We start from the raw sequence: 12,219 nt of genomic DNA, 5'->3' as shown, positions 1-12,219 counted from the left end.
AAAGGACTTACAGCCAGAAAATACAAAGTACTCTTACACCTCAATAAGAAGACAAACAATTCAATCAAAAAACAGGCAAAAGACTTGAACAGACAATTCACAAAGGAAGATGTATGGATGGCTAGTAAGAACATGAAAAGATGTTCAACATTATTAGTCATTAGGGTAATGAAAATTAAAACAGAAATGTAATGCTATTTCACACCCATGAGGATGGATACAAAAAAAAAGACAATTACAAATGTTGAAGATGTAGAGAAGAGGGAACCCTCATACATTGCTAGTGGGAACGTAAAATGTTGCCACTTTGGAAAACATCATGCCAATTTCTTAAAAGTTAAACATAAATTTACCAATGGACCTAGCAATTTTTCTCTTAGGACTCCATCCAAAAGAAATAAAAACATATATCCACACAAAAACATTTGTAGATGAATGTTCATAGCAGCATTACTCATAATTGCCAAAAATTTGAAACAACTTAAATACGTATCAACTGGGGAATAGATAGGTAAAATATGGTATATCCATGCAACTTAATATTATTTTGGCAATTAAAAAGGAACACACAACTAATACATGCTACAACATGGATGAACTTAAAGCATTATGCCATATTAAAACATTATGCAACATGAAAGAAGCCAGACACGATGGACTATGTATTTTATGATTCCATTTATATGAAATGTCTAGAAAAAGTAAACCTGTAGATACAGAAAGTAGATTAGTGCTTGCTTGGTGATAATGCTTCGGTTGTGTCCTCACCCAAATCTCATCTTGAATCGTAGTTCCCATGATGCCCATTTGTTGTGGGATGGACCTGTTAGGCGGTAATTGAATCATGCAGGCAGTTACCCTCATGCTGTTCTCATGATAGTGAGTGAGTTCTCACTAGATTTGATGGCTTTATGAGGGGCTTTTCCCCCTTTGCTCGGCACTTCTCTCTCCTGTTGCCATGTGAAGAAGGACGTGTTTGCTTCCCCTTCCACCATGATTGTAAGTTTCCTGAGGCCTTCCCAGCCATGTGGAACTGTGAGCCAAGTAAACCTCTTTACTTTATAAATTACTCAGTGTTGGGTATTTCTTCATACCAGCATGAGAATGGACTAATACACCTGGGAAGGAGAGAGAAAAGGGATTAGCAATTAATGGAAATGAGAGAATCTTATTGGGGTGATAGAAGTGTTCTAAAACTGATTTATGGTAATGGAACACAACTTGATATACTTGCTGAAAAATTATTGAATTGCACACTTGAAATGGGTGAGTATATGATATGCTTCAATAAAATTATATTTTGAAAAGAGAAAACAGGCACCAGGCAAGATTTGGCCCTGAGGCCAAAAAAATGATGGCTGACTTAATAGGCAGTAAAGTGCACTTTTAACTTTGGAAGATTTTGCTCGAGTTGATGAGCAGGAGCAAAATAAATTCAATATTGGCTTCTCGAAAAAAACAAAAGCGACTACATTTTCCACCCATGCAACTGGCAAACAAGATGCACTGTGACAACAAGCATATGGGGAAACAGGCCCTCTCCTACACTGCTGGCAGAAGGGTAAATTGACACAACCCATGGTGGGAAGTTTAACAGTATTACAAATGTGCATACACTTGATCCAGCATTTCTACTTTAAGGAATTTATCCTGCAGATACGTTCACCACCTGCAAAATGATATTTGCATGCATTTATTCATGACAACAATGTTAGTAGTAGCAGATTACTATTAGAAATAACAGCAGATTACTATTAGAAATAACCTCAATCTTATTTGGTAGGGGAATGGCCAAATAAATTGTTACAATACACCTGTAAAAAATGAGCCATGAAGTTCTGTATGTACCACTAAGGAAAGATGGCCAAAATATATTATTAGGTGAAAAATGCAGAACAAGAACAGTGTTTATAATATGCTAACATTTGTATAAAATGACAAGTTAATGTTTATAATGTGCATTTGTGTGTATACAGGTGTACATCTGTGTGCACTTGGAAGATTTTGCTATAACTGAAGAGTGCAGGTAAAATAAATTTTGTATTGGTTTAAAAAAGAGACAACTTCAATGACATATTACTTTTCACCTATACAACTGGCAAACATAACACAACAATGCCAGTGTGCTGTGTGTGTGTGTGTGTGTATTATATGTACATTTGCATATATGTATATAAAATGTCTTTAGAAGCATATCCAAAGTATTTGGGTTGACTTTTCAGCAAGTGTATTATGATCAGCCACACACTGGAAGTCACCACAAACCCCAGTGGCCTGCTTAGCCCAGGACTCCAGCAGACCTCTGCTGAGGAACTCAACAGCCCTCAGGACCACCACACAACCATCTGCAGCTTTCAACACAGAGGACCCCTCAGAGTTTGTTATCATGAACCCCAACAGCATATTCTGCAGAGGATCCTATAGTTTTCACAGCTGAGGAAACCAACTGCCTGCACAGAAGCAGTGGACCCCCTTCAGCTTTCACCGCTGAGGACACTGCATTTCTTCTCACCTTCACAGTCTCCAGGTGCTTGAGTCTCCTACCTGTCCCCCACTGGAGCCACCCAGAGCCACATGACTGCTCCTGCCACAGTGACCCCAGCCCAGCGACCCACCCAAGTGGCCGTCATGTTCCCTAGGTGCCTAAGTCACCCCATCTCCTTGAAACCACCCCAGCTACTGCCTCCACAGGTTCTCTGGGCCAGGAACCCAGAGCAGCTACTGCATGCATACCAGAAAACAGCCTTGGAGCCCCCTACCACAGACTCCAACCCCACCACTGCATGCACCCAAGGCTGACTCCTGTAGCCAGGCTATTGCAGTAGCTGCTAGTCTGGTCCCCGCAACTAGGTGAGTGTAACCAGTTGGCCATGCCCTCCAGCTCCTATCCCCACACTGTGCTTGTTCCCAGAGCTAGTCCCTGTAGCTACATGTGCATTCACCCCTCCAGCTCAGCCTGAAACTGCCCATGCATGCAGATGGTGTTGCTGGCCTGCAGCTGGCCTCTGCAATTATGCATATGTAAGCTGCTGGCCCCCACTGCCACATGTGCACCTGCAGCTGGCCCTAGCCACAAAGGACTAAGCAGGTGCCAACATCACAGACTCCAGCTGCCTGAAATGGCAATACTGAACGCTCCCCCAGATTTGGAGCCACCACATACCCCAACACTTGGTACCTCGCAGCACTAGACCTGGTGCTACAGTGCCCCCAGCATGCCTCTGTCCCCCCACCCTGCTGCCCACAGGTGAAGGTCTTTCCTTAACAAAGCCAGTCCATAAAGTCTGGAAGAGGTGACTACTTCTTGAAATTTGCAGACTCATTTATAAGACTACATGAAGAATCAGGGAAACATGATACCACCAACAGAACACAACAAACTTTCAGTAACTGACCCTAAAGAATTGGAGATCCATGAATTACATGACAGAGAATTCAAAATAAGTATTCTAAAGAAGCTCAGCAAATTACAAGGCAATACAAATGAACTATTTAATGAAATCAGGAAAATAATACCAGAACAAAATGAAAGAAGGATCTACAAGACAATCAGAAAGTAATAAACAAAGTGGCAGCAATAAGTTCTTCCTGTCAATAATTATCTCAAATGCAAATGAATTAAATTCTCCAATCAAAAGACATAGCATGGCTGAATGGATTTTTTAAAAATTACCCAACTATATGCTGCATACAAGAGATTCACTTTACCTTTAAGGACACACATAGAATGAAGGTGAAGGGATAGAAAAAGATATTCCATGTAAATTGAATCCAAAAGAAAGCAGGGGTAACTATAATTATGTCAGACAAAATATACCTTAAGTCAAAAACTGTAAAAAGGGCAAGTAAGATCATTATATAATTATAAAGAGATCAGTTCATCAATAGGGTATAACAATTGCAAATATATATGTACCAAACATCAGAGCATATAAATATGAAAAGCAAATATTAATAGATCTGAAGGGAGAGATAGATTGCAATACAATAATAGTAGGGAATTTCAGTACCTCACTTTCAACAATGGACAGATCATTCAAACATAAAATCAATAAGGAAACGATGAACTTGAACTACACTTTAGACCAAATGGACCTAATAGACATATACAGAACATTTGCTCCAACAGCAGCAGAATATACATTCCTTTCAAATGCACATAGAACATTCCCCAGGACAAATCATATATTCAGCCACAAAACAAGCCTTAACAAATTTAGGAAGATCAAAATCATATCAAGTATATCTTTTCAGACTGCAATGGTGTGAAACCAGAAACAATAAAAGGAAAACTCTTTGAAATTTCACAAATAGAAATTAACAACATGCTCCTAAACAACCAATGGATCAAAGAAGAAACTTAAAGGCAAATTTTAAAATGTCTTGAAACCAGTAAAAATGGAAACACAACATACTAAAACCTATGAGATGCAACCCTTCACATCCCTTGTAAGTTGGATTCCTAGGTATTTTATTCTCTTTGAAGCAATTGTGAATGGGAGTTCACTCATGATTTGGCTCTCTGTTTGTCTGTTATTGGTGTATAAGAATGCTTGTGATTTTCGCACATTGATTTCGTATCCTGAGACTTTGCTGAAGTTGCCTATCAGCTTAAGGAGATTTTGGGCTAAGATGATGGGGTTTTCTAAATATACAATCATGTCATCTGCAAACAGGGACAATTTGGCTTCCTCTTTTCCTAATTGAATACCCTTTATTTCCTTCTCCTGCCTGATTGCCCTGGCCAGAACTTCCAGCACTATGTTGAATAGGAGTGGTGAGAGAGGGCATCCCTGTCTTGTGCCAGTTTTCAAAGGGAATGCTTCCAGTTTTTGCTCATTCAGTATGATATTGGCTGTGGGTTTGTCATAGATAGCTCTTATTATTTTGAGATACGTCCCATCAATACCTAATTTATTGAGAGTTTTTAGCATGAAGCATTGTTGAATTTTGTCAAAGGCCTTTTCTGCATCTATTGAGATAATCATATGGTTTTTGTCATTGGTTCTGTTTATATGCTGGATTACACTTATTGATTTGCATATATTGAGCCAGCCTTGCATCCCAGGGATGAAGCCCACTTGATCATGGTGGATAAGCTTTTGATGTGCTGCTGGATTTGGTTTGCCAGTATTTTATTGAGGATTTTTGCATTGATGTTCATCAGGGATATTGGTCTAAAATTCTTTTTGGTTGTGTCTCTGCCAGGCTTTGGTATCAGGATGATGCTGGCCTCATAAAATGAGTTAGGGAGGATTCCCTGTTTTTCTATTGATTGGAATAGTTTCAGAAGGAATGGTACCAGCTCCTCCTTGTACCTCTGGTAGAATTCAGCTGTGAATCCATCTGGTCCTGGACTGTTTTTGGTTGGTAAGCTATTAATTATTGCCTCAATTTCAGAGCCTGTTATTGGTCTATTCAGAGATTCAACTTCTTCCTGGTTTAGTCTTGGGAGGGTGTATGTGTCGAGGAATTTATCCATTTCTTCTAGATTTTCTAGTTTATTTGCATAGAGGTGTTTATAGTATTCTCTGATGGTAGTTTGTATTTCTGTGGGATTGGTGGTGATATCCCCTTTATTATTTTTTATTGCGTCCATTTGATTCTTCTTTCTTTTCTTCTTTATTAGTCTTGCTGGCAGTCTATCAATTTTGTTGATCTTTTCAAAAAACCACCTCCTGAATTCATTGATTTTTTGAAGGGTTTTTTGTGTCTCTCTTTCCTTCAGTTCTGCTCTGATCTTAGTTATTTCTTGCCTTCGGCTGGCTTTTGAATGTGTTTGCTCTTGCTTCTCTAGTTCTTTTAATTGTGATGTTAGGGTATCAATTTTAACTGAACAGCCTGCTCCTGAATGACTACTGGCTACATAACGAAATGAAGGTAGAAATAAAGATGTTCTTTGAAACCAACGAGAACAAAGACACAACATACCAGAATCTCTGGGACACATTCAAAGCAACGTGTAGAGGGAAATTTATAGCACTAAATGCCCACAAGAGAAAGCAGGAAAGTTTTACAGTTTCTAAGGTCCAAACAATGTCTGTGTTACAAGTGCTCCAGTACAACGAAGACCTGGGCAGACACACCTTGATTCTATGAGTCAAGGTGAGCCTTTGTCTGTTTTGTTTTGTTGTGTTTTTTGAGGCAGGATTTCACTCTGTCGCCCAGGCTGGAGGGCAGTGGCTGGATCATAGCTCACTGTAGCCTCTACCTTCCAGGCTCAAGTAATCCTCCCACCTCAGCCTCCCAGATAGCTGGGAGTACAGGTGTGCACCACCACGCCTGGCTAATGTTTTGTATTTTTTTGTAGACATGGGATTTCATCATGTTGTCCAGGCTGGGAAAAGATCATTTTTGCATGGCCAAATATGTGCACAACACATGCTTCATCTCTCGTCTTTCTCCACACTAGGATAAAACGATATTAGCCCTTGTCTCCCCACCCCCAATTTTTTAATTGCTCCATCTTCAAAGGCAACTGCTGTACTTAATTTGGAGTATGTCATTCCCTTACATTCCTTTGTACCTGGACTACATGTGTATGTACCTGAGACTGGAGTATGGATTGTTGGTTTCACTCTGTGCATTTTGTACAGTGGAGTAAGTTGACATGTGTTCTTATGCATCATGCCTCTTTTCTCCTTACATTATAAAATTCATCCTGGTTAAGCACATGCTGAATCCCAGCTCAGCTACTCACTAGCTGTGTGTCCCTGGTGGGATACTGCACTCTGTGTGTCCCAGTTCCTTCATCCATAAAACGGGGCAACAACAGCAACCCTCATGCATCTGGTGTAGCAGCGAAGGAGTCTGTCTCTGCGAGGCTCTCAGAAGCATGCCCGGCAGATCCTAAGTGCTGTGTACGGATATGCTGGCTCCATTTTAGAGCTGAGGAAACTGAGTCTCAGAGAGCTTATGCAGCTTGTCTTGGCCACATGACAAGTCATGAGCAGAGCCCCGGGGGCCAAACAAGAAGTGTGTCCTGTCATTGTCACCTTTATGACTCCTGGAATTCACAGCTCTCTGTGGCAGTGAGTGAGTGCTCAGTGAACACTGTTGTATTGAACTGAATTGTATTTTTTTTAACAAATTTATAATAATTCTCCAGTGGTGCTAATCCTATGTGAACTGGATACTTTTTGACAACTATTTTATAATTTAGGTCTTTTGTCACTGTAGGGGATATAAATTAAATCACCAGTGAAAGAAACCAACTCATGAAAATGGAAGTTATTGCAAGAGTGGCTGTTGCCATTGGAGCCTAGCAGGAAACAGTGGCATCCTCCCCCTGGATTTTGACGAGCTGTGGGCAGGGCTGGCACATCCAGCTGTTGCTAAGACGTTGAGGAAGCTATGACCTCCCCTAGAGTTTGTAGAACCTTCAAGAGCTGGAACGGGTGGAATTAGGGAAGGAACTGGGCTCAGAAATGTCGAGACTCTCCAACTACACTGAGGCTGCTGTCCCCTATTCATGAATCCAGCTAAGGGTAGATGGTAGGCAGGAGCCCCACCATGCCCCAGAAGGGGTCAGCCTGCAGGGTCCAGGGCCAGGCAGAGAGGTGATACTGACCAGCACAAAAACTTCCTTTCAGACAGGGAAAACAGTCCTCCTCTTGATAGGGATCTATGAAAATGGTATGATTATTTTGGTTTTCACTAGGTTATTGAGGATATCATTGCAAACCAAGAGGAAGAAGAAAAAAACGAAAAGAAGAAAAAGAAGAAAAAGGAAAAACAACCCAAGAAAGCCAAAAAACAAAAGAAAGGAACAAAGGAGAAAAATAAGGTAAAATATTTGTATGAAATTTTAGAAATTTGATTTCATTTTCTTTTTATTGACTTCTTTGCTTTGAGTCAATATTTACAAATCTGTTGGGAGTGCAGCCGTTTGTTTCCTAGAGAAACCATGTTATCTAGCAACAGGTTTTCAGTTTTTAAATATTGATCAGCAATCCATTGCCACATTTGCTATAACTTATAAGTATCAATTAGGATCAATCGTCGTTTCAACAACTCAGATACCTCACATGTTTTTTCACATATGTGATAGCTTTGAGTTTTCCTTCCTCAAAATAAATTATCCCACTTGTCTTTTCTCAATGGTAGAGAGAAGTAAAAATGCTTAACAAACCAAGTAAACACTGGAAAGTCAAAATAATCATACTAATTTAACCAAAATGTGTTCATTCAAATTTATCATCTAGCACTGACATCTGTATATATTTTAACAGAAGTATTTGTTACCAAAGGAAATCAGAGTTCACACAGTGTCACATTGGGCCTGTCCTTCCCTCGCGTAGGGGGGTTGGAAGCAGAGGTGGGATGAACTTGCCAATCACTGGGGGAGTCTTCATGGTGAAGCCTGCGGGAGAAGTGCACTCTTAGGGCCCATGTGCTTTCAGCATAAACTCTTTCTATGGGAAACGGATCTCAGACTTGAAGATGGCCTCATCCTAAAACATGACTATGTTTGAAGTAGAGTGTGTTGCAGTCAGATACCACTTCATGGCTGACCAAAATCCAGTCGGAATCAGCTCTGAAGAGTGGATCCTTAAAGACATTTATGCAGCCAACAGACATATGAAAAGAAGCTCATTATCACTGGTCATTAGAGAAATGTAAATCAAAACCACAATGAGATACTATCTCATGCCAATTAGAATGGTGATTATTAAAAAGTCTGGAAACAACAGATGCTGGCAAGGCTGTGGAGAAATAGGAACGCTTTTACACTGTTGGTGAGAGTGTAAATTAGTTCAACCATTGTGGAAGACAGTGTGGCGATTCCTCAAGGACCTAGAACCAGAAATACCATTTGACCCAGCAATCCCGTTACTGGGTATATACCCAAAGGATTATAAATCATTCTATAAAGACACATACACACGTATGTTTATTGCAGCACTATTTACAATAGCAAAGACTTGGAACCAACCCAAATGCCCATCAATGATAGACTGGATAAAGAAAATGTGGCACATATACACCATGGAATACTATGCGGCCATAAAAAATGATGAGTTCATGTCCTTTGCAGGTACATGAATGAAGCTGAAAACTATCATCCTCAGCAAACTAACACAGGAACAGAAAACCAAACACCGCATGTTCGCACTCATAAGTGGGAGTTGAACAATGAGAACACATGGGCACAGGGAGGGGAACATCACACACAGGGGCCTGTTGGGAGATGGGAGGCAAGGGGAGAGAGAGCATTAGGACACATACCTAATGCATTTGGGGCTTAAAACCTAGATGACGGGTTGATAGGTGCAGTAAACCACCATGGCACATGTATACCTATGTAACAAACCTGTACGTTCTGCACATGTATCCCAGAACTTAAAGTAATATTAAAAAAAAAAAAAAGATCACGATCCTGCTGTGACTCCAGTCTGCATCAGCTCTCCAGAGTGGATTGTAGAGGTTATGATCCACTGTGACTGTTGAGAGGCAGTGACCCAGCTCCAGCTCAGACAGCCAGTCATGCTCCTCATGTTACAAGGATGGTTCTGACCAGCACACAGACTCGCGAACTTCTGTGTGGGAGGAGCGGCTCCGAGGGTCTGGCAGACTGTGTCTGGGAACCCTGGTGCCAGGTCACAGTGAGAGAGAAAAGGGATAGCCTATGCAGTCAAGTAGGACGAGCTACTTGAGTTAGAAGTTCTGAGCAAGGGAGAAAGGGTAATAGTAAACATAAAATCACATCACCCAAATCTGGCACGATGTAGGCAGTAGTAACCAAAGCCAACATTTTGGCCGGGCATGGTGGCTCACGCCTGTAATCCCAGCACTTTGGGAGGCCAAGGCAGGCGGATCACCTGAGGTCAGGAGTTCGAGACTAGCCTGGCCAACATGATGAAACCCCATCTCTACTGAAAATACATACCTGTAATCCCAGCACTTTGGGAGGCCAAGGCGGGCGGATCACCTGAGGTCAGGAGTTCAAGACCAGCCTGACCAACATGGTGAAACCCCATCTCTACAAAAATACAAAAATTAGCCAGGCATGGTGGCAGGCGCCTGTAATCCCAGCTACTCAGGAGGCTGAGGCAGGAGAATTGCTTGAACCTGGGAGGCGGAGGTTGCAGTGAGCCAATAATGTGCCACTGCACTCCAGCCTGAGAGATAGAATAAGACTCTGTCACAAAATTATATATATTTATATAAATAAAAAAGTAAATAAATAAATAGAAGCCAACATTGTGTTCAAAGCCCTGGGCATGACTGCGACTGGCTGACTGAAGGCAGTCGTTCCTTTCACATGCTCGGCTCCTGCATTGTGACCCGCAGTGGATCTTCCGTCTGCCTCCATTTGTCTTCCTCCCTTTCTTTAACCACGTTCCACTGATGTTCACTGAATGAACAAAAGAAGAGACCCCTTACTGCTCATTTGGGGCACAACCCAATTCACTGGCAGTAGATGCTGAGTTGGGCCCCTTGGATACCCCTTTCAGGACCAAGGCACTCAAGCACCTGGCTCCCCACATGACAGTGCTGACACTCACAGCTAAATCCCACCCCAGGAATTGCTCCAGTCTAAGGAAGCCACTGCAAGCAAGGTTACACCCCTTCTGGGGCAGCCTGCAGCTAAGGATAGTCACGTGATAGTACCAAAACCCAGCCCCCTCACCTTGCCTGAACAACTCCAAGAGTTCTCCCAGCTTCTGTTGCTCTCTTTGGGATTAGCTGATAGTTCTCTTGCAATTGCATCACAACTTAGCTTCTCCCTCTGCCCAGAGCTGCTTCCCTCCCTCTCTGCCTTCTGGGTGGTGTTCCCAGTAGACCACCTACATCCATCTCCATCTGAGTGTTTCCAGGGAACCCGATCTGGGAGACCACCTAGGGCCCTATTGTTCTGCCTGTACCCCAGAAGTTCTAGCTTGTTCTGGAAAAAAATAAAAGCCCCCTGAATAGTTAATTTTAAGAATCATACTCTTACTCTGCAAGATAATTTTGAAGAAGTGCCTAAGAATAAAGAGAATTGGAAGCATTCCAATTTTATTCTAAGAATCTCTTCCTCTAAATATGCACGAGGGAGTTTTATACTTGCAAATTAAAAATTCGCTGTTAGTGAAGCTTGTTCCGTGTAAATCTGAAATTACCAGCTACACAATCTGGTCTTTGTTGGGTGAAAGTATTTGATTAACTAGCTATTAAAGAGTCACTTAATGATGAACAGTTTTGAACAAAAAGCAAAGTTTGAGAACATCAGCATTTATGAAATGCTTGCAAATGAAGGGGAAATGCCTTCAGAATCAGAAATGAAATTTTTCATGAAAAATGCAGATCTGCAGAGTGACAATGTGATTATTAAAAGAAGAAATGGTCATCTCTAATAAAAATTGATATATTTAAGTTATGCTGCTACACTTCTTAGAGATCAGATTACCCTTTCCAAAGACTTTTAAAAGTCTTACTCCGGTATCAACCCTAGAGTACCTCAAACCATTCCTGAGACCAGTTATTCAAATCCTTTTGTGAGAATTGACATTTTGACCTATAGCAAAAGGCACTATAATTCCTCGTGGTTAGAGGGCAAGGGAGAAGAGAGAGGAAAATAGTTGTGTCTAACTTGTCTGGATGCTGGCTTATCCCAGCCCTCACAGGGCCCAGCTGCATGATTGTTCTTTCACTATTTTGATAAGACCACATATCAATTGCCAGTTCTATATGCATAATCAGAAAACTTGAAAAGACCTCCTGTTTTAATTGAAATATTAATATGTTAATTGAAATATTCAGATAGGATTATCTGAAAATTTCAACTAACCTCTTTAAATGGAAAATAGGTTATTTTCTAAATGTCACACAGGTAGAGAGCTAAAAGCTTTACAAGTCCATGAGATTGTTACAAATTAACATAAATATGAAAAAAATCTATTATAAGTGCAAAAAAAGTCAGGAGAACTGCTGAATGTTTCAGTTGAATTTCACAATGAATCAGTGTTTCTGTGTGAATTTCCAATTTATTGCAGGGCTAGCGGAGTGAGAAAAAGCAGGATTGTCATGGTGGGTCTCTGTAATTGTACACAAGACCATTTTAGAGTAAAATATCTTGTGATTAATAATCTTGCCTGCATTTGATCTTTTCATCAAGAAACTTGGTGAAACAGTTTAATGTTTAAAATATGAACGTTTGCAATTCCTTATTTGGATCCATCTAGAGCCCCTCCATACTGAGATGCTGAAAGACAGAAGAAAATAGAGCAGTCTGGG

General features: G+C 40.9%; 1 protein-coding gene across 6 annotated transcripts in view; it reads left to right on the top strand.

Moving 5' to 3' along the window:
• The window catches only part of IQCA1 (IQ motif containing with AAA domain 1), a 171,405-nt gene that overhangs the window by 77,278 nt on the left and 81,908 nt on the right, over nucleotides 1–12,219 (top strand). For all 6 annotated transcript variants that reach the window (XM_030803119.1, XM_030803121.1, XM_030803118.1 and 3 more), the window contains one exon: nucleotides 7,661–7,786. In XM_030803119.1, the coding sequence (XP_030658979.1) occupies nucleotides 7,661–7,786 (126 nt within the window). The remainder of the gene's footprint in view (nucleotides 1–7,660; nucleotides 7,787–12,219) is intronic.

Source organism: Nomascus leucogenys, chromosome 22a, assembly GCF_006542625.1.
Source record: "Nomascus leucogenys isolate Asia chromosome 22a, Asia_NLE_v1, whole genome shotgun sequence".
Taxonomy (NCBI): domain Eukaryota; kingdom Metazoa; phylum Chordata; class Mammalia; order Primates; family Hylobatidae; genus Nomascus; species Nomascus leucogenys.
The sequence above is the reverse complement of the archived record's forward strand: the minus strand, read 5'-3'. Positions and strand labels throughout refer to the sequence as shown.